Raw genomic sequence first — 27581 nt, forward strand, 5'->3', positions numbered from 1 at the left:
ACATTTTGAACTGAATGAAATTAAAATAGAGCAACATCAAAATCTGTGAGATGCAGCTAAAGTATTAGAGGAAAATTTATAGTTTTAAAATATTTAACTTAGAAAAGGAATAAGATCTAAACTTAGTAAAGGAGTAAGATCTAAATGAATGACTTGAGTTCTGAGATTAAGAAATCAGAAAAAGAAGAGCAAATTAATTCCAAAGTAAGTAGAAGGAAGAAAATAATGATAAGGGCAGAAATTAGTGAAATAGAAAATGGACAATGTTAGGAAAAAATCATTGAAATGAAAAGCTCATTCCTTGAAGGGATCAATAAAAATTTTAACCTTCAAGCTAGACTGATCAAGAACAAAAAAGAGAGAAGGCACGAATTACCATAATGGGAACAAAAGCAGAGGCATTGCTATAGACCCTATGGAAATGAAAAAGACAGAAAGGGAACACTGTGCGCAACTTCATGCCAATAAAGAATCATGCACAACTTAAGTGAAGTAGACAAAATCTTTGAAAAGTAGAAATTACCAAAATTGATCACAGAAGAAATAGAAAACTTCAGTAACCCTATATTGAACCGTATATAGCAATATGTGATCAGGTGGGATTTTTCCTATGAATGTAAGGTTTGTTCAACATTTGAAAAAAGTCAACCACTGTAAATCATCACATTAATATAGCACAGAAGGAAAAAAAATGCATGATCATTTCAATAGGTGTAGAAAGTACATTTGTCAACATTCAACACCCTTTTATGATAAAAACTCTCAACAAACTAATAATAAAATGCAGAATTAGTTTAACATATGAAAATTAATCAATGTAATATACCATATTAATAGAATAAAAGAAAAACATGATGATTTCAATAAAAATAAAAAAAGCATTTGACAAAATTCAGTACCCAATCATGATACAAAGTCTTAGCAAACTAGGGATAGATGGGAGTTGTAGACATGATTAAAGTTTTCCATGAGAAAGACAATAGCTAATATCATGCCCAGTGATGACAATCTGAATACTTAAACTCAGGAATAAGAAGCGTTGTCTGCTCTCACATTCAGTTCAACACTGTACTGGATGTCCTAGCCAAGTAATATGACTAGGAAAAGAAATAAAAATAATGCAGACTGAAAAGGAAGAAACTTTTTATTTGTAGACTGTCTGATCATGTACATAGGAAACCCTAAGGAATCTCAAAGAAGCTACTAGAACTAAAATATAAGGCCACAAGATACAAAGCCAGTGTACCAAAATTAGTCATATTATTATATCCTATCAATCAATTAACAATTGGAAAATGAATTTTTCAAATCTCTGTTTACAATAATATAAAAATTAAAAACTTAGAAATAAATTTAACAAAAGATTTGCAAGCACTGTACACTGAAAACTATAAAACATTGCTGAGTGAAATTGAAGATCTAAATCGATGGATAAGTATTTTCATATTCATGGATTGGAAGATTCATTATTGTTAGAGTTGTATTTCTCTCCAAATTGAATAGATTTGGCCCAATCCCAATCAAAATCCCAGCCATGTTTTTTTTTTGAGAAATGGATAAGCTGATTCCAGTATTGTTATGGAAAGTCAAAGGACATAGAATAGCCAAAACAGTTTTGAAAAAGAATATAGGTGGAGAACTTATGCTACATAATTTCAAGACTTTCTATACAGCTATAGATAATCAAGACAAAGTAGCATTGGCATGAGAACAGATATATTGTTCAGTGGACTAGAATAAAGAGTGTAGAAGTACACACACACCCCCACACACATACACATATACATGTATATGGTCAGTTGCTTTAAGCATTAAGGTAATTCAACAGAAAGGATAGTCTTTTAAGTACATGATACTAGAACAACTGGTTATCTATATGGAATAAAATGAAGCTCTTTCCTTATCAAACATAATATAGAAAATTAATAAGAGCTAAAATTAAACTTCTAGAAGAAGACATAGGAGAAAATATTTGCTCTACTGAGTTACACAAAGATTTCTTGAATGGGACTCAAAAAATATGAACCTAAAATTTAGAAAGAAAAATGTTGAAACAGACTTCATCAGAATTCAAAACTTTTGTTGTTTGAAAGACACAGTTAAGGAAGGGAAGAGGCAAGCCACAGATTGGGAGAAAATGTTTTCAAAACATATATCTGACAAAGGCCTTTAATTCACAGTATATAAAGACCTCTTACAACTCAATAATAATATGATAAAATGGCCAATTAAAAATAGGCAAAGCTCTTGAACAGACATTGTCTGTGGACTATCCAGGTGGAAGTGTCTAGCTGGGTGGTGAGATCAGGAATATATATTTATATTTATATTTATGTTTTATATTTATATTTGAGAGTATATAGTTAGTTGTTAAAACCATGGATGAGATTGTGAAGGAAATATGTAGAGAGAGCAAAAGGGAGAACCAGAAGGGACTTGTGTCATGAAAGCTAAATGAGATAAGTTTCAAAGAGGAAATGGTCAGTATTATCAAACCTACAGAGGACCAGTAAAATAAGTGCCTAGAAAGTGTCTATTGTTTTAGCAAGATTGGTGACTTTTCAAGGAATGGGTCTGAAGGAAAGAGGTGGAAACCAGATTATAGGGCTGTGAAGAGCACTGGGAGTTGGGGAAATGAAGAAAGGGAGGTCGTATGCCATCACGGTTAAGCACAGGGCCTCTGGAGCCAGGTGCTTGAGTTTCAGTTCTTGCTTTTCCGCTTCCTAGCTGTGTGATCTGGGATGAGTTGACTTACCTCTCTGTGTAAAATAGAGATAATAATCATACCTACCTCATAGGTCGTTATAAGGATTCCAAAATTTAATATATATAAACTGTTTGGAATGGTGCCTGGCACAGAGTAATTGCTATATAAGTGTTAATTGTTATTGTTATTATTATTACAAATTATTCTCTTGGAAAGTTTGAGACAGAAAGAAAAGAAATCTAGTTTGCTTTGCTGGAGGCAGGAAGAAGAGTCAAGGAGTTGGGGGAGTTTAATAACATTTCTATGACTGGAAAAACCTAGGTCAAAGAAAAGCTGGAGATATAAAAGGGAGAAGTCAAAATAGATGACGTAAGGTTCCAGAGGAAGTGGGAGGAAACTGGACAAGGGCGATTGGGTGAAATACCTGCATCACTGAGGTTAGGGGTAAGATGGGCTCTGATAAATACCAGGATGTTGGGAGTATTACGATGACTTTGATTTTTGTCAATTAAAGTAAAAGGTAAGGTTGTATAAGGAAATGGGAGGAGGGAGTTTGTGGTGGAGAATGGTGGGTACTTGGGATCCCCAAGAGAAATGGGAGAAATTTGACCATGGACAAGTAAAATGTCTAATGTCTTTTGCTTTGCAAACCTAAATATCACAAGGTTTTCCTTCTCCATGTCTCTTTGTACAAGGGGTTACATGTCATATAATTATTTTGAACTGAAGCACTTTGCCTTTATTTTGTAAAAAGAGTTTATACCCATGAGATAACTTGGAACAACCTGAGGTCTTGCAAAGCTATTCTTGAGAATCATTGAATCAACCTTCTTAATCCAAAAGAGGAAGACATGTAATAAAGATAAAACAAAAGTTTAAAAATCTTAAGAGGTTGGAAATCATTAAATTGTGATTTAAAGGTTTTCTTTCTAATTCTTTGTCTATTTTACTAACATGGTGTTTCAGCTTTTTAACAAAATGCAAAGATTACTATAATTACTTACCCCTGCCTGAGGAACCTTTACTTTTAAGTGTAGGAAGTAATTGTAGAAATTGTTAACAAAGAAAATTCTGTGACTTTTATAGTTCTAGTAACCTGAATTTGGGAATAAGCAACAATTAACTTTTTTTTAAAAATTTTAACAGTGATCCTTATGTGAGAGTGACGTTATATGACCCAGTGAATGGAGTTTTTACAAGTGTGCAAACGAAAACCATTAAAAAGGTTAGACTTAGCAGTATTCAAAATTTTCAAAAATATACTTTGTTTTGTTTTTATATGACAAAATATAAAAAAGTTAGTTATAATATGTTTATTGTCTTTTAGACTTTGAATCCAAAATGGAATGAAGAAATATTATTCAGAGTAAGTATGCATTTTTTTTCATTATAACAACAAAGATTTTTCTCAGTAGGTTAGAATGATAAGTTCTCACTTACAGTATTCTTAAATGTATCTTATAAGAATTTGTAAAAATTTAAAAGACTTAAATCTAGGTATCCCCATTTTGACATGGCCCTGGAACCATTTATCTTACTATGAAAAACATATGTAAGGTAATGAAGAGGTAAAGGATAATTGTAAACCTGGAATTATCTTATTCTAATTTAATTCTGATTTAGAGAACAGTCTTATTCGAATTTTGCAGATTTTGATTTTAAAAATGATGCATATTTGTGTCTCTCCAGTCATTTGTTTATTTATTTATTTATTTTTGGCTGTGTTGGGTGTTTGTTGCTGCACACAGGCTTTCTCTGGTTGCAGTGAGCAGGGGCTACTCTTCGTTGCAGTGCACAGGCTTCTCATTGTGGTGGCTTCTCTTGTTGTGAAGCATGGGCTCTAGGCACATGGGCTTCAGTAGTTATGGCATGCAGGCTCAGTAGTTTTGGTGCATGAGCTTAATTGCTCCACAGCATGTAGGATCTTCCTGGACCAGGGGTCAAACCCATGTCCCCTGCATTGGCAGGCGGATTCTTAACCACTGCGCCACCAGGGAGGTCCCCAGTCATTTGTTAAATGCACTGATCCAGGCAAGAGATGATGAAGGCCTACCAACAAGTGGATACATTTCTTCTTATACACCCTCCATTCACATTCCTGCCTTCCTCCTCACCCCACCTCACTATCCCATAAGAGCAAACTCTAGTCAGCACTTATTTCAGGTTCCCAGGAGGGCCCTCAAACTGACAATGACATATTATGTATATGGGAACAATGATTCTTATAACTATGGATTTCTCATCAGAAACTGTGATGAAACAGTATAATTAAGGTAGCAAAGAAAAAAGAATAGTCAACTCCAAATTCTATATCTAACAAAAATATCCTTCAGGAATGACAGTGTGATAAAGGTATTCTAAGCTGAGGAAAAATAAGAGAATTAAACTTGGAAAATTAAATACTCTTCTCTCAGTAATTGGTAGGATAAGTAGACAGAAAATTCAGTAAAGATATGGAAGTCCTGAACAAAACGATCAAATCAGTTTTATTTAATTGACATTTATAGACTTGCCACCCAACAGCAGCAGAACACATGGTCTTTAAAATTGCACATGGAATATTTACTGAGTACACTGGGCCAAAACCCAAACCTCAACAATATTAAAAGAATTTAAATCATGCAAAGTATGGTCTCTGATTATAATGGAATTAAAGTACAAATTAGTAACACAAAAATATCTGAAAAATCCCCAAGTATTTGGAAGTTAAGCAACACACTTCTCAGTAATCCATGAGTCAAATAAGAATTGTCAAGGGGAATTAGAAGATATTTTAACAGAATGAAATAGAAATACAGCGTCAAATGGATAAAGAAGGTGTTATATATATACACAATGGAATACTACTCAGCCATAGAAAAGAATGAAATAATGCCATTTGCAGCAACATGGATGGAACCTAGAGATTATCATACTAAGTGAAGTAAGTCAGAAAGAGAAAGACAAATACCATATGGTATAATTTATATGTGGAATCTAAAATATGACACAAACAAACTTATTTATGAAATAGGAACAGATTTAAAGACATAGAAAACAAACTTATGGTTACCAAAAGGGAAAGAGGATGGAGAAGGGATAAATTAGGAGTTTGGGATTAGCAGATACAAACTACTATATATAAAACAGATAAAGAACAAGGTCCTACTACATAGCACAGGGAACTATATTCAATATCCTGTAATAAACCATAATGTAAAAGAATATGAAGAAGAAAAATATATATATATATATCTGAATCACTTTGCTGTACACCAGAAACTAACACAACATTGTAAATCAACTGTACTTCAGTAAAAAAAAAAAAATCAAAATTTGTAGGATGCAGCTAAAGCAATGCTTAGAGAAAAATATATAGCATTAAATTATATTAGAAAAGAAGAAAGGTCTTGAACCATTAATCTAAGGTTCCACCTGAAGAAACTAGAAAGTAGCATCATTACAGAACCAACAGACATTAAATGGAAAATAAGGGATATTATGAACAATTCTGTGCCCATAAATTCAATAACTTAGATGAAATGGACCAATTCCTTTAAAGACATATCCCATCAAAACTTTAATAGGAAATAAATTACCTGAAAAGTTCTATATCTCTTAAAGAGATTGCATTTGAAGTTAAAAACCATCCAACAAAGACTTTGAGCCCAGGTAGTTCCACTGGTTGAATTCTACCACGCATTTAATGAATAAATAATTCCAATTCTATGCAATGTCTTACTGAAACTAGAGGAGGAAGGAACATTTCCCAATTTATTCATGAGGCCAGCATTACTCTGATACCAAAACCAGACCAAAAACTTTATAAGAAAATTAAAACTGCAGACCATTAACCCTCATGATCATAGCCTTTCTGTGGTAAGTTTATTAAATTGGGTGCCTTCCATTCTGAAAGGGCCAGTAATTTTTCCTCAAATTACCTGTGGACATGGGTTTGCCTTTCCTGTCTGCAGAACCTCAGCCAGCACAATTATCTGGGGGCTTACAGAATTTGTGTTCATAGGGATGGAATCCATGCAACATTTCATCCTTCCAGGGGACCCAGTTCACAGAGAAGGAGGTGCAGGAATGGGCCCATGACCATGGGATCCATTGGTCACAGCGTTTACCACACCATCCAGCCTCATAGAGCACTGGAATGGCCTACTGAAGGCACAACTGAAGCACCAATATGGAGGCAATACTCTGTAAAGATGGGGTACCAGTTTAATCATTTAAACCAAAGACCTAATATGAGGCTGTGTTCACAACGGAAAGAACACACGGTCCGGGAACAAAGGAATAGAAGTAGGAGGGGCCCCACTTACCATCACTTCCAAAGACCCACTGGAGGACTGTGTGCTTCCTGTCCCTAGAACTGTGGGCTCTGCTGAGTTAGAGGTCCAAGTCCCCAGAGGGAGCACACTCTTTCTAGGGGACATATCAAGGGTTCCATTGAACCACAGTCTATACCTGCTGTCAGGGCACTTGGACTCCTTGTATCCAGGAACCAGCAGGTGATTGAGGCTATTACCTGGTTTCTGTAGGAACCAGACTGGAGAATTAAATGAGCATATTATAGGAATCACTCTTATATCCTTTAGGTCTTTAATGGTGGTACAAATCTATGACATTCCCACTATGTTGCAGTATTTTTGTTGTTTTTTAAACAGCTTTATTAAGGTATAATTAACATAATGTACAATTCACCCACTCAAAGTGTACAATTCAGTAGTTTTTAGTATATTCACAGAGTTGTTCAACCATCACCAAAATCAATTTTAGAACATTTTCATCACCCCAAAAATAAACCCCATACCCACCATCTGTCACTCCTCATTTTCCCCCAGGATCTGCCCCTCTTCCCAGGCAACCTCCAATCTACTTTCAGCCTCTTAAAGAGATTTGCCTATTTTGGACATTTCGTATAAATGATATCATATAATATGTGGTCCTTTGTATCTGTCTTCTTTCACTAAGTGTAATGTTTTCAAGGTTCAACCATATTATAGCATGTATCAGTACTTAATTTCTTTTTATTGCCAAATAATATTCCATTATATGGTTAACCACACCGTATTCATGCATCAGTTGGACATCTGAGTTGTTTCCACTTTTTAACTATTATGAATAATGGTGCTATGAACATTTGTGTGCAAGTTTTTGTGTGGACATATATTTTCATTTGGGGAGTATATATACCTAGGAGTGGGATTGCTGCATTGAATGAGAAACTGCCAAAATGTTTTCCAAAGTGGCTTTACCGTTTGACATTCCCACCAACAAAGTATGAGAGTTCTCACTTCTCCACATCCTTGACAACACTTTTTATTATCTGACTTTTTATCACAGCCCTCCTAGTGGGTGTGAAATGGTATCTTATTGTGGTTTTGATCTGTATTTCCCTGATGGCTAATGATGTGCATCTTTTCATGAGTTTATTTTCCAGTTGTATATTTTCTTTAGAGAAATGTCTAGTCAGATCCTTTGCCCATTTTATAATTGGGTTATTTGTCTTTTTGTTATTGAGTTGTCATAGTTCTTTATATTTCTAGATACAAGTCCCTTGTCAGATACATGACTTACAAAAATTTTCTCTCATTCTGTGGGTTGTCTTTTGAATTTATTGATGGTATCCTTTGAAGCACAAAAGTTTTAAGTTTTGATGATGTTCAGTTTCTCTTTTCTTTTGTTCCTTGTGCTTTTGTTGTCATATTTAGTCAGTATTGTTTTAGCTTTACTGTCTTCACCAGAGGGAGGACAGTTTCAAAGTCTTCCACTTGGCCTTCTCACTATGATAGCTCCTATCCCACAAGCCATGGATTCAATGTGGTGGTGGTAGTGAGGAGATCCAACTTCCAGTATATCAATCCCTATTGTACACTTGAAAACTAGGGAAGTGACTACTGGGTGGATCCACAGAACTAGTGTACTCGGTATAAGCTGAATGTTAGACAGGATTCCATTTGTTTTCTGTTCTCTGTAAGTCCTTGCTTTAATATGGAAGACAAAATGATGCTTTGGGTTTCTGTTTCCAGCAGTCCTCAATATGTCCGATTATTCTTTCTCCCCAATATACACTGACCCAAGTAAGTGGCCATAGTCCTTTTGGAGAATGAAGAGAGGAATCATTACAATATACATTTCCTACAGTGACGCAGAGTCCTTCCTCGTATGGACTAGGTTACTTCTTCAGTCAATGGACTGTGGATCTGAAAATTGGCTCAGGTTGGGGAACTGGATGAGGGATTGTGACTTTTCTTTATTAATTGGGACAGTTGTCCTTAGCCCCTGCTTCTCCATTCTTCCTTCTTATAATTGTAGATGTTAAGCAGCACTTTTGTTGATCACCTGCCTATTTTGCCCCTAAGGGGCGCCATGCTCTATACCCTACAGGTCAAGTCAGCTTCAGTGGCCCTCTTACGTGGCTGGTCATTACAATAATTGTAGCCCCCTTGGTTCTAGCAGTGAAGTGTCACTGGCCGGCCTCTTACTGGAGAAGGGGAGGCTCGTCCCCATGCATGGCTATTAAGGAGCCCAGCTCTTTGACCGCCTCTCCCACCATCAGCCCTGGCATGCAGACGAGAGCCACCACTGCACTGCTGGGTGATGCTGCTGCCCCTCTTACCAGCACACACCTGATGACTGTGGTTCCCTCCCCTCGCATGGAACATAAGCATCTGGTAGGTATTTGGGCCTCATATTATATATATATATTTTTTTTTCTTTTAATTCTAGCATGCCAACTTCCCTTGGCCTTTTTATTCCTTCCCCTACCATATGCCAGGGCAACTCAGGCATTTCCACTTGGCTCATTATTTTTTCAGGCTTCTAGGAGCCACTCTAGCAGCAACTTTGTCTCATCTCATGGGGTCCTTGACAGGATGTTCAATCCCTTGTCCTGAGAAGGTGCCTCCATGTCAATGAATTCTTGCTTATGCAGTCTTATGTTTCTGCCCCTTTGATCAATTGTAGTCCCAGAGATATTCCTCTGGCTCGTGCCAGGACATGCTGTTTAATTCTTGAAGCTTCTTCCAAATGTAATCGCTTTCATCCTATATCAGGCCCAGCTGGGAGTTAACACTGATTATTATCTTGATAACCAGGGGAGAAGTGGGGGAAACTCCTGAGGAGAGAGTGTGGGGACCAGCTTTTGCAATGTCATCCTGCATGTGGGAAGTGCCAGCTCTTATTACAGAGGGATGAGATACTCTACTCTGCAAGCTCTGAGGGTTCAGGGACCTGCAGAACCAAAATCCTCAGGAGCGTCCATCCAGATCCTCCTGTCCTGCACATCAGGATCCCAGGTTTTCCCAGCCAGGGCTCTGACATTGACATAATAGACCCACAGTGACTGAGCATTTAAATGTCTCTGAGGTCTGCAACCCTGTCAACTCTGACACTGCTCCTCAGTTTTGTCCTCTTTTCCACTTCAGGAGGTGCAGGCCTCTTTATACACTACCAAAGAGACCCTCTGTCTCTCAGATTTAACCTTTTGCTTTTGTTAACTGCCCTTATTTTCTCATTGTCTCTCTGTAAGTCATCAATAGTAAAAACTAGACAACTTCATTGTCCTTGTAGGTATTGTTCTTCCCTTCCCTTTCAAGTGCATTATACATCAAACTGGCAAGGTTGTCTCCCTCTACCAGGACATTTCCCTAGGGCACCCCTGGAGAAGCCTTTAGGAATTGGACCACCATCTTCTACCAGTGACTATATATGTCCCACATTCTACTAAGGATAGGGAGACCCTTGCCAGCCAAGTGAGTGTGGGCTGGTCCTAAAACCCCACTACTCATACCATCTGTGTTGGTTTGGGCCCTCTAAGAAACAGACATCAAGATGGAATTAGATATGCAGGAGGTTTATTGGGGAAGCACCTGTGAAGGTCAGACAGGGAAGACACACAGATGGGAAGAGCCTTCTCCTCATGATGCAGGCTTAACACCTGCTCAAGGAGAGGGGCGAAAGGACTGGGAAGGAAGAGTCTCACACTGCAGCACAGTTCTGAGAAAGTCTCGCCCAGACTGATGGAGAGTTTCCCAGCAAAGGTTGTCTGTTAGAGAAGTCCTGTGTTGGGCAAGAGTGCCCAGCCTTTGAGAGAAAGCAAAGAGAACCCAATGGGTAGATTCAAAGGTACATGGTTAGCTGTGGCTGCCAATCAGCTATGCAGGTTCTCTTGAAAGAGATCCAAAAGTGATTAAAGTGGCTCAACTCTCTTGTAATTGTGACATTTAAGGATGCATATTGTAATCCTTAGAGCTGTCACTAAGAAATTAAAATGAAATATTATAGGTGAAAGTCCATTAAAGGAAATAAAATGGCATACCAAGAAATACTTGATTAATAATTTTTTTAAAGGTGAAAGGGAGCAAAAGAGGAATAAAAAAATAGAAAAGAAATAGATGATAACAAACCATAAAGCAAGCCATCTCAATAATTACAAAAAAGCAAGATTCAACTATATGCTGTTTACAGGAGACACATTTTGAGTCTAGAGACACAGACAGGTTAAAAGTAAAAGTACAGGAAAAGGTATACCAGCCCTAAGCCAAACAAAGCAATACAGTGATATGGCTGTATTATTATTAAATGAAGTAGTCTTCAGGATGAAGAGTATTACCAGAGAGATTTCATTATCATAAAAGCATTTATTCATCAAGAAGACATACAATCCTATGAATACACGTGATAGAAGAACTTCAAAATTTTGAAGGAAAAATTGACAGAACTAACTAGAGAAATAAATCCAGAATAAAGATTTTGTCACTCCTCTCTCAATAATTGATAAAACAACTAGACCAAAAAACAAAAATCCAGTAAGTACATAAAAGATTTCAAAAACACTATCAATCAATTTAACCTGTTTGGCATGTATAAAACACTACATCTGATATAGCATACCTCAGAGATATTGTGGATTCAGTTCCAGACCACCACAATAAAGTGAGTCACACAATTTTTTTGGTTTCCCAGTGCATATAAAAGTTATGCCTACACTATACTGTAGTCTGTTGAGTGTGTAATAGCATTACATCTATAAAAACTATACATACCTTAATTTAAAAATAATTTTTTATTGCTAAAAAATGCTAACCATCATCTGAGCCTTCAGGGACTCATAATCTTTTTGCAGTAGTAACATCAGAGATCACTGATCACAGATACCATGACAATGGTATCATAATATAATAATAATGAGAAATTTTGAAATATTGCGAGAATTGTTAAAGTGTGACATAACGACACAAAGTGAGCAAGTGCTGTTGGAAAAATGGCACCAGTAAACTCACTTGACACAGGTTTTCCACAAACCTTCAATTTGTAAAAAACGCAATATCTGTGAAACACAATAAAACAAAGTATGCCTGTACCTGAAGAATATACGTTCTTTTTATATGCCCATGGAACACTCACCAAGATGACCATATATTGGGCCCTAAAACAAGTCTGAATGTGTTTAAAAGGCTTGAGATTCTATAGAATATATTCTCTGATTACAACAACCTTTAAATAGAATTCTGGAATGTATATCTGGGATATATATTATACATGTATATCTGGATATGTCAATATATCAAAAATCCATAAATATATGGAAATTAAACAATGTATTTTAAATAAGCCACGATTAAAAAGAAAATCATAAGGAAATTTAGAAATCATTTTAACTGACTGATAATTAAAGCATAACATATCAGAATATAGGATGAGCTAATTCAGTGCTTGGAAATTTACATCTTTATATGCTTATATACAAAGGAAAAAGGATTTAAAATCAATTATCTAAGTTTCTACCTTAACCAAAAAATAAAAAATAAAAAATAGAGAAAAGGAAATAAGAATGGAAGTCAATAAAATAGAAAATGGATAAAAAGTAGAGAAAATAAATGAAACTAAAGGTGGTTCTTTGAAAAAATTAATAAAATTGCTATACCATAGCAAGCCCTAATAAGAGAGAAAGAAAACTCAGGGCTTCCCTCGTGGCGCAGTGGTTAAGAATCCTCCAGCCAATGTAGGGGACATGGGTTTGAGCCCTGGTCCGGAAAAATCCCACATGCTGCAGAGCAACTAAGCCCGTGTGCCACAACTACTGAGACTGTGCTCTAGAGCCCATGAGCCACAGCAACTGAGCCCCCATGCCACAACTGCTGAAGCCTGTGCACTTAGAGCCCGTGCTCCGCAGCAGGAGAGGCCACCACAGTGAGGAGCCTGCACACTGCAATGAAGGAGTGGCCCCTGCTCGCTGCAGCTGGGGTGGGGCCCCGCGCACAATGGCGGAGACCCGATGCACCCAAAAGTAAATAAAGTAATTAATTAATTTTAAAAAGGAGGAAAAAATGGAGAAAGAAAACTCAAATGACCAATATCAGGGATGAAAAGAATATCAAAGTGTGGGTAGAAGTAGATAATATGGTTATCCATTAGAGGAATTAAAATTGTAATTAAAATTTTTTAAATTTTCATTAAAAACTGTAATTAAAAATCTTCCCATTATTTTTTACAGTCTTGATTTTTTATTAGGAAGGATACTTGAAAGTAGGTACTACTCTTGAGTTAGAGATGTTACTACAAAAATAAGAAAGAAGGCCATTTGTAGATGATAAACCTGGCTCAGTACTTTACTGCCTTTTACTCATTGTTTCTTTTACTATAATTTCACTGTTGCCAAATGTTCTAGCCAGTATTCCTCTATTCTGGGATCATGGGCCGTGCATTTATTTTAATCAGAAATTTGAAAATTTATTGCAAGGGTAACTAGATAAATTTTTGTGGATCAATGCTAATTCATCACAGCTAGATATAGAAAACACATGGCGATTTAATACTTGCTGTACAAAGGACATAATTATGTGAGGTCCTCTATTTTCTTCTTGTCATTTATATCATTATTTATACATAGCACAAAATGTTTTCCATTGAATGTATACACATAAAAATGTCTATTGAGATAACAGAGTACAGTAAAATGTTGATTATTGGGCATTCAGCCAAATGGAAATTGTGGCCAGAAGTTGAAGGGAGCCTTTATATCTTTGAGAAAACGTGAAGTTCGAAGAAAGTCTTTTGTGGAGAACTGTTACTGGTAGATTAACAAACAGGGGAGACTCCAAATTGAAGTTAATGCTCAATAGAAAATTATAGTAAAATCTACACTTATAGTTGCTCGTATGAGACCAAGGGAGGCAAGTTATCAGGAGGGAAAAAAGTTTGACACATTAGGAGCAATGTACACATTATATAATCTGTGCATCAGCATAGTGTATGAGCATCTGAAAAAGGACAGCCCCACTTCATTCCCTGTACACCCATGGTGCTCACTTTATATCTTTAGTATTCATACTCATCATATTTACAAAATGTGTATATGTTCATGAATATATTAGTATTATGTTACAGAAGCAACATAACTTGTACACCACAGATATTTTTAGAAAGAGAAATAAAAAATCAGCCATGGGCTTCCCTGGTGGCGCAGTGGTTGAGAATCTGCCTGCCAATGCAGGAGACACGGGTTCGAGCCCTGGTCTGGGAAGATCCCACATGCCACAAAGCAACTGGGCCCATGAGCCACAATTACTGAGCCTGCATGTCTGGAGCCTGTGCTCCGCAACAAGAGAGGCCGCGATAGTGAGAGGCCCGCGCACCGCAATGAAGAGTGGCCCCCGCTTGCCACAACTAGAGAAAGCCCTCGCACAGAAACGAAGACCCAACACAGCCATAAATAAATAAATAAATAAATAAATTAATTAATTAAAAAAAATCAGCCATAATTTAATCTCCATAATGCCACCACTGATTGTGTGATAGTCTGGTATTTTTTCCTATGTATTTTTATCCATGTATTTATACTCCTCCACCTACACACACACACACAAAAAAGTTGGTGTGATATTTTTTCCCAGTCACTTTGCTAATGCTTATTAATGTGAGGCCACAGTCCCTACCCTCAGCGAAGCTTACTGTCTGCTGTGGACCCTTATAAACTAGTTTCTCAAAAGAATTACCAATGTGCTGAGACATGTCAAGGGAAAACACTGGGTGCTATGGAGTGAGTATCAGGGGATATTAGAGACTTGAGGGGATTCTCTCAATGTAGGGTATTTAGGGAAGACCCTTCTGAAGTGTATCATTTAGGATGCTTTCAGCTTCAAGTAATCCTAACCTCTCTGGGATTCTCTTGCCTTTCTGTCCATGGTCACAAGAAGCTTGCAGCAGTTCCTAATGACATAGCCTCCCATGATGATGTCCAGAGGTAGGGGAGAATGTTTCCTCACAAGTCTCTTTTAAAAAGTGAAGGACCCTTTTCCAAAAGTTTCCCTAGGAGACTTTGATTCATGTCTCTTGGGCCGGAATTATGTTGTGTGTATTTCTAACCCAGTCATTAGTAAAGAGAGTGGAATTACCGGGAGGCTTAGAGGAATCAGAAGTCAGCTCCTGGGGGGGTGGGGTCAGGGTAGGGAGTAGCTGCCTGTATCCCTGACACACATTGTCATCCATTATTTGAATAAAATCACAATTCTGTTAGCTAGGAAGAAGGCTAGGGTGCCCCATTAATAAAGCACTAAGTAAGGTATGGTGTAGCTGTATAATGAAATCCTCATCAGCTGTTTAAAAAGAGACAGAGGTATATGTATTGATAGGATGTTAAGTTTCAAAATATATTAAATGAAGGAACAAAGGTGCAAAACATTATATATATGATGCACCTTTTTGTGTAAAAACAGAACAGCTTTCTCACATGCTGGTATTTGCAAAAAATACTTCTAGAAGGACCAAGAAACTGTTCACAGTATTTTCTCTGAGGGTAGGGAAAGGGTGAGAGATTTATAATTCACTATACTGAATATCTTTTTTTTTTTTTACTGTTTGGGTTTTTCCCCCATGGCTGTGTATCTATAATTCATTTTTATATTTGTTGATAAGCAATAACTGTATGGAGAAACAAATTAGAAAAACATAAAATATGTAGATAAAAATGCAAAGATAGTTTCTATTTATATAATGCTTAAAGCTTGTAAAAATACTTATCTATTTCATTTTACTTTTTACACAGTTTTTATTTTAAAATCTACTTACCACATATGTCCGCACAAAAACTTGTACATGAATACTCATAGCATCATTATTAATTATAGTCAAAAAGTAGAAACAGGGCTTCCCTGGTGGCGCAGTGGTTGAGAGTCCTCCTGCCGATACAGGGGACACGGGTTCATGCCCCGGTTCGGGAAGATCCCACATACCACGGAGCGGCTGGGCCCGTGATCCATGGCCGCTGAGCCTGCGCGTCCGGAGCCTGTGCTCCGCGACAGGAGAGGCCACAACAGTGAGAGGTCTGCGTACTGCAAAAAAAAAAAAAAAAAAAGTAGAAACAACCCATAGGTCCATCAACAAATGAATGGATAAACAAAATGGGGTATATACATACAGTGGGATATTATTCAGTTATAGAAAGGATTGAAGTACTGATACATGCTACAACATGGGTGAACCTCAGACACATTATGCAAAGTAAAAGAAGCCAGTTACAAAAGACCACATATTGTAAGATTCTCCTCATATTAAATGTCTGTAATAGGCAAATCTATAGAGACAGAAAATATATTAGAGGTTGTCTGAGACTGAGGAAGTTGGGAAATCAGGAGTGACTGCTCAAGGGCATGGGGCTTCTTTTTGAGGTGATGAAAATGTTCCAGAATTGTGAGGGTGGTTGCATACTCTGAATATACTAAAAACCATTGAATTGTGCATTTTCAGTGGGTCAGTTACATGGTATATATACTATATCTTTATAAAGCTTTTTAAAAAGTATGACTGCATTGTTTTTTTTCCTGCAACCACCAGCATAATTTCCAGGAGCATAACTTCGGGTTCTTTATGAATACCAGAGAATAAATTGACATTTGTCAATACCTTTGTCCTTCTTTGAGAATTTGGTTACTCCTCTACTCTTTTATGCGTTTATAGACTTAGACATTTTTCAAAAAGCTTATCTCAATATTTTTATTTTTGTTTCTTCTTCTTATACCTTTCCTATAAATATGACCCTGTAAACTCTATTTTTATGACCATAGCTTTACTCCTACTTTTAATAAATTAAAAAAAATCATCTCATCAAAGAATTCACACATAGCTTTAAAATGAGATAGTATAAAGGGGCTTATAATGAAAAGCAATAGACTCTGGTGCCCCAACCTCTCCCCTCCTATTCCTGCTTCCCAGAAGTAACCCCTCTTTAACTGTTTCTGTTTGTCATGCTGGCCCTTATTCCCATCCTGCTGAATAGCTCACACATCCCTGTCCCAAACTGACTTCCAGCTATGATAGATGAGTAGTAGATAGCCAACTTATGTTTGGCCAGTAGTTTGGCCCCTCATAGGAGTCTAGGTTGAAAATCATTTTTCCTCAGAAACTTGAAGACAGTGCTTTATCAACTTTGAGCATGGTATTGGTATTGAAAAGGCTGCTTCTTGTTCCTTTGGAGTTGATCCTTCTCTGTGAAAAATGTGATGATTTATCTTTACCCTGGTGTTTTAAAATTTCACAGTATTATACCTTGTGTGTACAGTGTCATTGTATTGGGCCTTTGATAAGCATTTCAATTTAAAGACTACTGTTTCCCTTCAGCTCTGAAAATTTTCATGTGAATAATTTCTTTAATAATTTCCTTCCCTCTGTTTGTATTATTGTTTGGGGATTCCAGCTAGTTGGGTGCAGGGTTACCTAGACTGATTCTTATCTTTCTCAGTCAGAATTCCTCATGTGAACCACAGAACACAGAAAATGATTTTAGTGATAGTTTCCTCACATATTCCAAGGATGGTCTTACTGAGTTCCATCCTAGATATATGAGATAAAGCAATAGATAACATACAGTAAATGTCTTAGGACAGAAGTCAGCAAACTTTTTCATAAAGGGCCAGATAGTAAATATTTTAGGTGTCACACAGGCAGGAGACAAAGATTGAGGCTACTGTGTAGGTACTTATATAGCCATTTAAAAGGTAACCATTTTAAAATGTAAAAAAAAAATTATTATCTTATGGGCTGTTTAAAAAAAAAAAAAAAGCAAGCAAATGCCTGGCTGGGTTTGGTCCATAAGCTGTAACTTACTTAACCTCTGTTTTAGGGCATTAGGGCTTAATTCTTTCACTGAATCTGTTCAGAAAATCCTCTTTTTATTTTCTCTCATATTTTCCTTCAGCTTAGCTTTTTGCTCTACATTTTGGGAGATTTCTGCAAATTTACCTAAAATTGCTTATATTTGAATTCAGCAGTTATTTTTAGTTGCAACACCAGTCCTTGCCTCTTTTTATAGTGTCCTATTTTAGCTTTATGGATGCAAGACTTTCCCAAATTTTTCTAAGGATATACCTTACAGTTTTTAAAGGTGTTTCTTAAGTATCTCTTTTCTTTGGGGACAGTTTTTCTGTTTCTACATCTGTGATCTCTGCTAATCATCTCTTGCTTCTATATATGAAAAGCCTAAACATTCAACAATTACATGTTACATTTTTAGTTATTTATATTTTATATATTAAAACTGATGGTTGAAGAAGATGCAGTTGCTGCTGTTGAGAGAGCACATGCTTGGGGAGCAGGTGTGCACAAAAATGCTGAAGGGATCCATGGGATGACAGGCTGAGCTCTAATAGCATCTGCTACAGAGCTCTAAAGCCTCATGATTGAAACAGGGGCAACAGCTCCAAAGTCGATAGAGCAAGGAGGATCAGAGAGTGAGACATGAGATGCTCTGTGGCTTTGTCCAGACTGCTCTGGACGTCTGTGGGAGGCAAGCCAATCTGAACGCTTACCTGGAGCACTGCAACCTGGAGCTGAGAGAAACCCCTTGCCCTCAGCTGTGGAGTTGTAATGAGCTGTGAGACTGACAGAGTCTTGTTGCTCTGGCCGGGTGTCAGGCCTGAGCCACTGAGGTGGAAGAGCCGACTTCAGGACATTGGATCACCAGAGACCTCCTGGCCCCACGTAATATCAATCAACAAGAGCTCTCCCAGAGATCTCCATCTCAACGCTAAGACCCAGCTCCACTCAATGACGAGCAAGCTCCAGTGCTGGACACCCCATGCCAAACAACGAGCAAGACAGGAACACAACCCCACCCATTAGCAGAGAGGCTGCCTAAAATCATAATAAGTTCACAGACACCCCAAAACACACTACCGGATGCGGTCCTACCCAACAGAAAGAGAAGATCCAGCCTTATCCACCAGAACACAGGGACTAGTCCCCTCCACCAGGAAGCCTACACAACCCACTGAACCAACCTTACCCACTGGGGGCAGACACCAAAAACAACGGGAACTACAAACCTGCATCCTGTGAAAAGGAGAACCCAAACACAGTAAGTTAAGCAAAATGAGAAGACAGAGAAATACACAGCAGATGAAGGAGCAAGGTAAAAACGCACCAGACCAAACAAATGAAGAGGAAGTAGGCAGTTTACCTGAAAAAGAATTCAGAGTAATGATAGTAAACATGATCCAAAATCTTGGAAACAGAATGGAGAAAATACAAGAAACGTTTAACAAGGACCTAGAAGAACTAAAGAGCAAACAAACAATGATGAACAACACAATAAATAAAATTAAAAGTTCTCTAGAAGGAATCAATAGCAGAATAACTGAGGCAGAATAACAGATAACTGACCTGGAACATAAAATAGTGGAAATAGCTGCAGCAGAGTAGAATAAAGAAAACAGAATGAAAAGAATTGAGGACAGTCTCAGAGACCTCTGGGACAACATTAAACGCACCAACATTCGAATTATAGGGGTTCCAGAAGAAGAAGAGAAAAAGAAAGGGACTGAGGAAATATTTCAAGAGATTATAGTTGAAAACTTCCCAAATATGGGAAAGGAAATAGTTAATCAAGTCCAGGAAGCACAGAGAGTCCAATACAGGATAAATCCAAGGAGAAACACGCCAAGACACATATTAATCAAACTATCAAAAATTAAATACAAAGAAAACATATTAAAAGCAGCAAGGGAAAAACAACAAATAACACACAAGGGAATCCCCATAAGGTTAACAGCTGACCTTTCAGCAGAAACTCTGCAAACCAGAAGGGACTGCCTTAAAGTGATGAAAGGGAAAAACCTACAACCAAGATTACTCTACCCAGCAAGGGTCTCATTTAGATTCGACAGAGAAATTAAAACCTTTACAGACAAGCAAAAGTTAAGAGAATTCAGCACCACCAAATTAGCTTTACAGCAAATGCTAAAGGAACTTCTCTAGGCAAGAAAAACAAGAGAAGGAAAAGACCTACAATAACAAACCCAAAACAATTAAGAAAACAGTAATAAGAACATACATATCAATAATTACCTTAAATGTAAATGGATTAAATGCTCCAACCAAAAAACATAGACTGGCTGAATGTATACAAAAACAAGACCCATATATATGCTGTCTACAAGAGACCCACTTCAGACCTAGGGACTGAAAAGTGAGACTGAAAGTGAGGGCATGGAAAAAGATATTCCATGCAAATGGAAATCAAAAGAAGACTGGAGTAGTCATTCTCATATCAGACAAAATAGACTTTAAAATACAGACTATTACAAGACACAAAGAAGAACACTACATAATGATCAAGGGATCAATCCAAGAAGAAGATACAAAAATTGTAAATATTTATGCACCCAACATAGGAGCACCTCAATACATAAGGCAAATGCTAACAGCCATAAAAGGGGAAATTGACAGTAACATAATCGTAGTGTGGGACTTTAACACCCCACCTTCACCAATGGACAGATGATCCAAAAGGAAAATAAATAAGGGAACATAAGCTTTAAATGATACATTAAACAAGATGGACTTAATTGATATTTATAGGACATTCCATCCAAAAACAATGGAATACACTTTCTTCTCAAGTGCTCATGGAACATTCTCCAGGATAGATCATATCTTGGGTCACAAATCAAGCCTTGGTAAATTTAAGAAAATTGAAATCGGATCAAGTTTCTTTTCCAACCACAATGCTATAAGACTAGATATCAACTACAGGAAAAAAACTGTAAAAAATACAAACACATTGGGAGCTAAACAATACACTACTAAATAACCAAGAGATCACTGAAGAAATCAAAGAGGAAATGAAAAAATACCTAGAAACAAATGACAGTGAAAACACAACGACCCATAACCTAGGGGATGCAGCAAAGGCAGTTCTAAGAGGGAAGATTATAGCAATACAATACAACCTCAAGAAACAAGAAAAATCTCAAATAAACAACCTAAACTTACACCTAAATCAATTAGAGAAAAAAGAACCAAAATAGCCCAAGGTTAGCAGAAGGAAAGAAATCATAAAGATCAGATCAGAAATAAATGAAGGAAATGATAGCAAAGATCTATAAAACTAAAAGTTGGTTCTTTGAGAAGATAAATGAAATTGATAAACCATTAGCCACTCATCAAGAAAAAAAGGGAAAAGACTCAAATCAATAGAATTAGAAACGAAAAGGGAGAAGTAACAACTGACACTGCAGAAATACAGAGGATCATGAGAGATTACTACAAGCAACTGTATGCCAATAAAATGAACAACCTGGAAGAAATGGACAAATTCTTAGAAAAGCACAACCTTCTGAGACTGAACCAGGAAGAAATAGAAAATATGCACAGACCAATCACAAGTACTGAAATTGAAAATGTGCTTTAAAATCTTCCAACAAACAAAAGCCCAGGACCAGATGGCTTCCCAGGCGAATTCTATCAAACATTTAGAGAAGAGCTAACACCCATCCTACTCAAACTTTTCCAAAATATAGCAGAGACAGGAACGCTCCCAAACTCATTCTACGAGACCACTATCACCCTGATACCAAAACCAGACAAAGATGTGACAAAAAAACTACAGGCCAATATCACTGATGAACATAGATGCAAAAATCCTCAACAAAATAGTAGCAAACAGAATTCAACAGCACATTAAAGGATCATACACCATGATCAAGTGGGGTTTATCCCAGGAATGCAAGGATTCTTCAATGTATGCAAATCAATCAATGTGATACACCATATTAACAAGCTGAAGGATAAAAACCATATGATCATCTCAATAGATGCAGTAAAAGCTTTCAACAAAATTCAACACCATTTATGATTAAAAAAAAAACCAGCAGAAAGTAGGCATAGAGAGAACTTACCTCGACATAATGAAGGCCATATATGACAAACCCACAGCCAACATCATTCTCAATGGTGAAAAACTGAATCCATTTCCACTAAGATCAGGAACAAGACAAGGATGCCCACTTTTGCAACTATTACTCAACATAGTTCTGGAAGTTTTAGCCACAGCAATCAGAGAAGAAAAAAAAAATAAATGGAATCCAAATCAGAAAAGAAGTAAAACTGTCACTGTTTGCAGATGACATGATACTATACATAGAGAATCCTAAAGCTGCCACCAGAAAACTACTAGAGCTAATCAGTGAATTTGGTAAAGTAGCAGGATACAAAATTAATGCACGGAAATTTCTTGCATCCCTGTACACTAATGATGAAAAATATGAAAGAGAAATTAATGAAACACTCCCATTTACCATTGCAACAAAAAGAATAAAATATCTAGGAATAAACCTACCTAAGGAGACAAAAGACCTCTATGCAGAAAATTATAAGACACAGCTGAAAGAAATTAAAGGTGACACAAACAGATGGAGAAATATACCATGTTCTTGGATTGGAAGAATCAACATTGTGAAAATGGCTCTACTACCCAAAGCAATGTACAGATTCAGTGCAATCCCTCTCAAGCTACCAATGGCATTTTTCACAGAACTAGAACAAAATTTTTCACAATCTGTATGGAAACACAAAAGACCCCGAATAGCCAAATCAGTCTTGAGAAGAAACACAGAGCTGGAGGAATCAAGCTCCCTGACTTCAGAGTATACTACAAAGCTACAGTAATCAAGACAGTATGGTATTGGCACAAAAACAGAAATATCGATGAGTGGAACAGGACAGAAAACCCAAAGATAAACCCACAGACATATGGTCACCTTATCTTTGGTAAAGAAGGCAAGAATATACAGTGGAGAAAAGACAGTCTCTTCAATAAGTGGTGCTGGGAAAACTGTACAGCTACATGTAAAAGAATGAAATTAGAACACTCCCTAACACTGTATACAAAAGTAAACTCAAAATGGATTAAAGACCTAAATGCAATGCCAGACAGGATAGAGCTCTTAGAGGAAAACATAGGCAGACCACTCGGTACATAAATCACAGCAAGATCCTTTTTGACCCACCTCCTAGAGAAATGGAAATAAAAACAAAAATGAACAAATGGGACCTAATGAAACGTAAAAGCTTTTGCACAGTAAAGGTAACCATAAAGAAGACAAAAAGGCAACCCTCAGAATGGGAGAAAATATTTGCAAACGAAGCAACTGACAAAGGATTAACCTCCAAAATATACAAGCATCTCATGCAGCTCAATATTAAAAAAACAAACAACCCAATCCAAAAATGGGCAGAAGACCTAAATAGACATTTCCCCAAAGAAGATATACAGATTGCCAACAAACACATGAAAGGATGCCCAACATCACTAATCATTAGAGAAATGCAAATCAAAACCACAATGAGGTTATCACCTCACACCGGTCAGAATGGCCATCATCAAAAAATCTACAGGGCTTCCCTGGTGGTGCAGTGGTTGAGAGTCCACCTGCTGATGCAGGGAACACGGGTTCGTGCCCTGGTCCGGGAAGATCCCACATGCTGTGGAGCCGCTGGGCCCGTGAGCCATGGCCGCTGAGCCTGCGCGTCCAGAGCCTGTGCTCCGCAACGGGAGAGGCCACAACAGTGAGAGGCCCGCGTACCGCAAAAAAAAAAAAAAAAAAAAAAAAAAAATCTACAAACAATACATGCTGGAGAGGGTGTGGAGAAAAGGGAACCCTCTTGCACTGTTGGTAGGAATGTAAATTGATACAGCCATGTTCTATGGAGAACAGTATGGAGCTTCCTTAAAAAACTAAAAATAGAACTACCTTATGACCCAGCAATCTCACTACTGGACATATACCCTGAGAAAACCATAATTCAAAAAGAGTCATGTACCACAAAGTTCACTGCAGCACTATTTACAATAGCCAGGACATGGAAGCAACCTAAGTGCCCATCAACAGATGTATGGATAAAGAAGATGTGGCACATATATACAATGGAATATTACTCAGCCATAAAAAGAAATGAAATTTAGTTATTTGTAGTGAGGTGGATGGACCTAGAGTCTGTCAAACAAAGTCAGAAAGAGAAAAACAAATACTGTATGCTAACACATATATATGGAATCTAAAACAAGAAAAAAAATGGTTCTGAAGAACCTAGAGGCAGGACAGGAATAAAGATGCAGACGTAGAGAATGGACTTGAGGACATGGAGAGGGGGAAGGGTAAGCTGGGACGAAGTGAGAGAGTGGCACGGACATATACACACTACCAAATGTTAGATAGCTAATGGGAAGCAGCCACATAGCACAGGGAGATCAGCTCGGTGCTTTGTGACCACCTAGAGGGGTGGGATAGGGAGTGTGGGAGGGAGATGCAAGAGGGAGGGGATATGGGGATATATGTGTATGTATAGCTGACTCACTTTGTTATACAGCAGAAACTAACACACCATTGTAAAGCAATTATACTCCAATAAAGATGTTAAAAAAAAAAACTGATGGTTGCATTATTGTTGAACCTCTACCTGAAATCAGACAGAAGGAGAAACTCTTTAATAATGTGTGTGTGTCATGTGTTTACCAGAGGTTTAGGTGCCATAGGAATATTCTCTCATTTGAACCACTGACCTCTTTGCTTCAACATTCAGTTCTTTTAGTAGTTTTCAGTTTCTTCAGAAGCCTGCTTTCATCCCCACTTCATCTCCCTACTAGGGAGGTATGGAAATTGCTTACCTGCTGGTGGCCCTTGCATGTGCATATGATCTTTGCTGTGATGCTTTAATACCTTTTACAAACTCGTTTGCTATTATGAAAATAGGATCTCAGGAGGGAGAGGATTAATATTTGTGTTCAGGCTGCCATTTTGAATTAGAATTCTCACCACATGTTTTAAATTGTATTCTTGCACTTAGTGTGTGCCTTTGATATAACCCCCCTCAAAAAACAAGTAACCAAGTCTTTTATGGTGTTTTTATAATTCAGTAGAGAGCTATTACATATTATTAACTTCATAAATGGAAGAATGTAGTCAGTTTTTTAATAACTGGAAACGGAGGAGGGGGAGTGACGGGAGGTAAGACTTCAGGGTGGAGTTGACGTTTGAGCTGAGGCTTGAACAAGGGGTAGATTTTGGATGTGTCGAGCTGAGAAGGTGTTGCACATGAAGAGACCTTAGCATGTACAGAAGTACAGATGAGAAAGCGCAGTAAGCAGTGATTAGACTGTTTCTAGTGTGATTAGAGCATAGGGTGTATGTGTACTTGTGTTGGCAGGGGACAGTTACAGGACACAAGGCTGGAAAGGCAAATTGGACTCAGATCAGGAAGCATCATTCCATGCTCAGGCATTTGAATATTATTCTTTAGGCCACTGGGAACAGCTTTTGAGTAGGGCAGTAAAGATGGCCTAAGCTATCTTTTAGGTAGGTCACTCCAGTTGTAATAGAAAAGGTAGATTTAAAAGGTAAGATAGTTGAGGTAGAGCATCCTGTTAGGAAGCTGTTAATTATAGTCTAAACCAGGACAGCAGAGGCCTATTCAAGTCACATATATCTATTTTCTTAGCAATATTCATTGAACATCTACATTGTCTGCCAGGTATTTTGTTAGACATTGAGACTTTATTTTTTCCCTCAAAATATTTTTCATGTTCTTGTCTCCCTCCCTAGTCTCACTGGGACCATCACAGACAAAGCTCTCATCACTTCATACCTGAGTTACTAGAGCCACAGTCTCTGTGGACTCCAGGGTCTCTCTCTAGTCCAATTTATTGTGTATCACTGACAAAATAATATTTACATATGATCTACATCATATCAGTTTTTCATTTAAAAGCTTAATTTTCTTCCATACCAATCAAGTCTTAATTCCTTTTCTGGAGATCAGTGCCCTCAGTCTGGCTCTACCCTGACTAACCAAATTTTTCTTACCACTTTCTAACACAAAAATGTTCTTATCAGTTGATCTCCTTACAACATGCTCATTCTGCCCCCATGCCTTTCCTCCTGCGACCTCCTTGCTGTGAATATTATCTATATTTTCTTATTCAAATTCTTCCCATCTTTCAAGTCTTAGCTCAAGTGTCATCTCCTCCCCCGAATTTTCTCTGTATCCTCCTAGAAAAGATTATTGTCTTAACACTGTTTTTTCTATCCCCGTGGCATATCTAGCCCTTAATTGGGGCTTCTGTCCTCATAGTTGCCCCATGGTTACAATATGACTGTAGGGGTGCCACCTGTCCTAACCAAGTTCCACACAGGAAAAAGAAGTACAAAGGGCAAAAGTGACATCTCTCCCAGCTGAGTCAGCCCCATTTAAAGAGCTCTCCCAGGAACTTCCCTGGTGGCGCAGTGGTTAAGAATCCGCCTGCCAATGCAGGGGACATGGGTTTGAGCCGTGGTCCGGGAAGATCCCCATGCCGCAGAACAACGAAGCCTGTGCACCACAATGTCTGAGCCTGTGCTCTAGAGCCCACGAGCCACAACTAACTGAGCCCATGTGCCACAACTACTGAAGCCCACGCACCTAGAGCCCATGCTCCGCAACAAGAGAAGCCACCGCAGTGAGAAGCCTGCACACCACAATGAAGAGTAGGCCCCGCTCGCTGCAACTAGAGAAAGCCTGCACAGCAATAAAGCCCCAACGCAGCCAATAATAAATAAATAAATAAATAAAATTTTAAAAAAGAAAAGTATAGTCAATCTTTAAAGAAAGAAAGAGCTCTTCCAGAAGTCCCACCCAGTGACTGCTGCTAGGTTGGCCTCTTTGGTTGCCCCCGGGTGCAAGGGACCTTTTTTTTTTTTTTTGAAGTACGCAGACCTCTCACTGTTGTGGCCTCTCCCGTTGCGGAGCACAGGCTCCGGACGCGAAGGCTCAGCGGCCATGGCCCATGGGCCCAGCCGCTCCGTGGCATGTGGGATCCTCCCAGACCGGGACACGAACCCACGTCGCCTGCATCGGCAGGTGGACTCTCAACCACTGCGCCACCAGGGAAGCCCAAGGGAAATTTTTTTAGAGAGTCTTATTGAGAGTCTAAGTGTTGAACAAGTCCAGAGGGCACTGTTCATATAGAAAACAATACATAAAATAGAATGGAGTGTTCCATATTTTGATCTGGGTGATGATGACACAGTTAACATGTATGAAAAGTCATCAAGCTGTATATTTAAGGTTAGTAAACTTTATACTTTACTGAATTTATGTTATACTTCAATTAAAAAAAAATTAATGCCCCTCTCCCCAAGAGTTTTGCAGTGTGGTGACCCCGGGCACTTGTTGCAGGTAAAATAGGATTATGTTCTCAAAAGAACATAAGGGAGAGTGGACATTGGGTTAGGTATCTCTATATCTTTGTCACACATATAGGACTTCTTTCTGAAGGCTGTTGATACTTTTGACATGTAAACCAAAGTTTTAAACTATCTCAGTGTTTAATGTAATATATTTATCATAGAGAAAATATCAACTTAAATGTGAGAATGTTTCATACATCATCTTAACCTCTGGTATAACAAATTATTAAAGATTTTCTTTGTGTTTGATATTTAGTAGATATTAACTTGATATTGAAACATTTCAGCAAAAATGAAAGCATTGGCTTTGAAAAATAAATTACTGCATGTTAATTTTACTCCTGCTATAAGATATAAACAGTAAGTGAAAACTCAGTGTATACTTT

General features: G+C 37.7%; 1 protein-coding gene across 1 annotated transcript in view; it reads left to right on the forward strand.

The window, feature by feature from the left end:
- NEDD4 (NEDD4 E3 ubiquitin protein ligase) overlaps window positions 1–27581 on the forward strand; it is a 156809-nt gene that overhangs the window by 15585 nt on the left and 113643 nt on the right. The window contains exons 3-4 of the mRNA XM_060097309.1: window positions 3854–3932; window positions 4035–4073. Of these exons, the coding sequence (XP_059953292.1) occupies window positions 3854–3932; window positions 4035–4073 (118 nt within the window). The remainder of the gene's footprint in view (window positions 1–3853; window positions 3933–4034; window positions 4074–27581) is intronic.

Source organism: Mesoplodon densirostris, chromosome 4 (genome assembly GCF_025265405.1).
Source record: "Mesoplodon densirostris isolate mMesDen1 chromosome 4, mMesDen1 primary haplotype, whole genome shotgun sequence".
NCBI classification, from domain to species: Eukaryota; Metazoa; Chordata; class Mammalia; order Artiodactyla; family Ziphiidae; genus Mesoplodon; species Mesoplodon densirostris.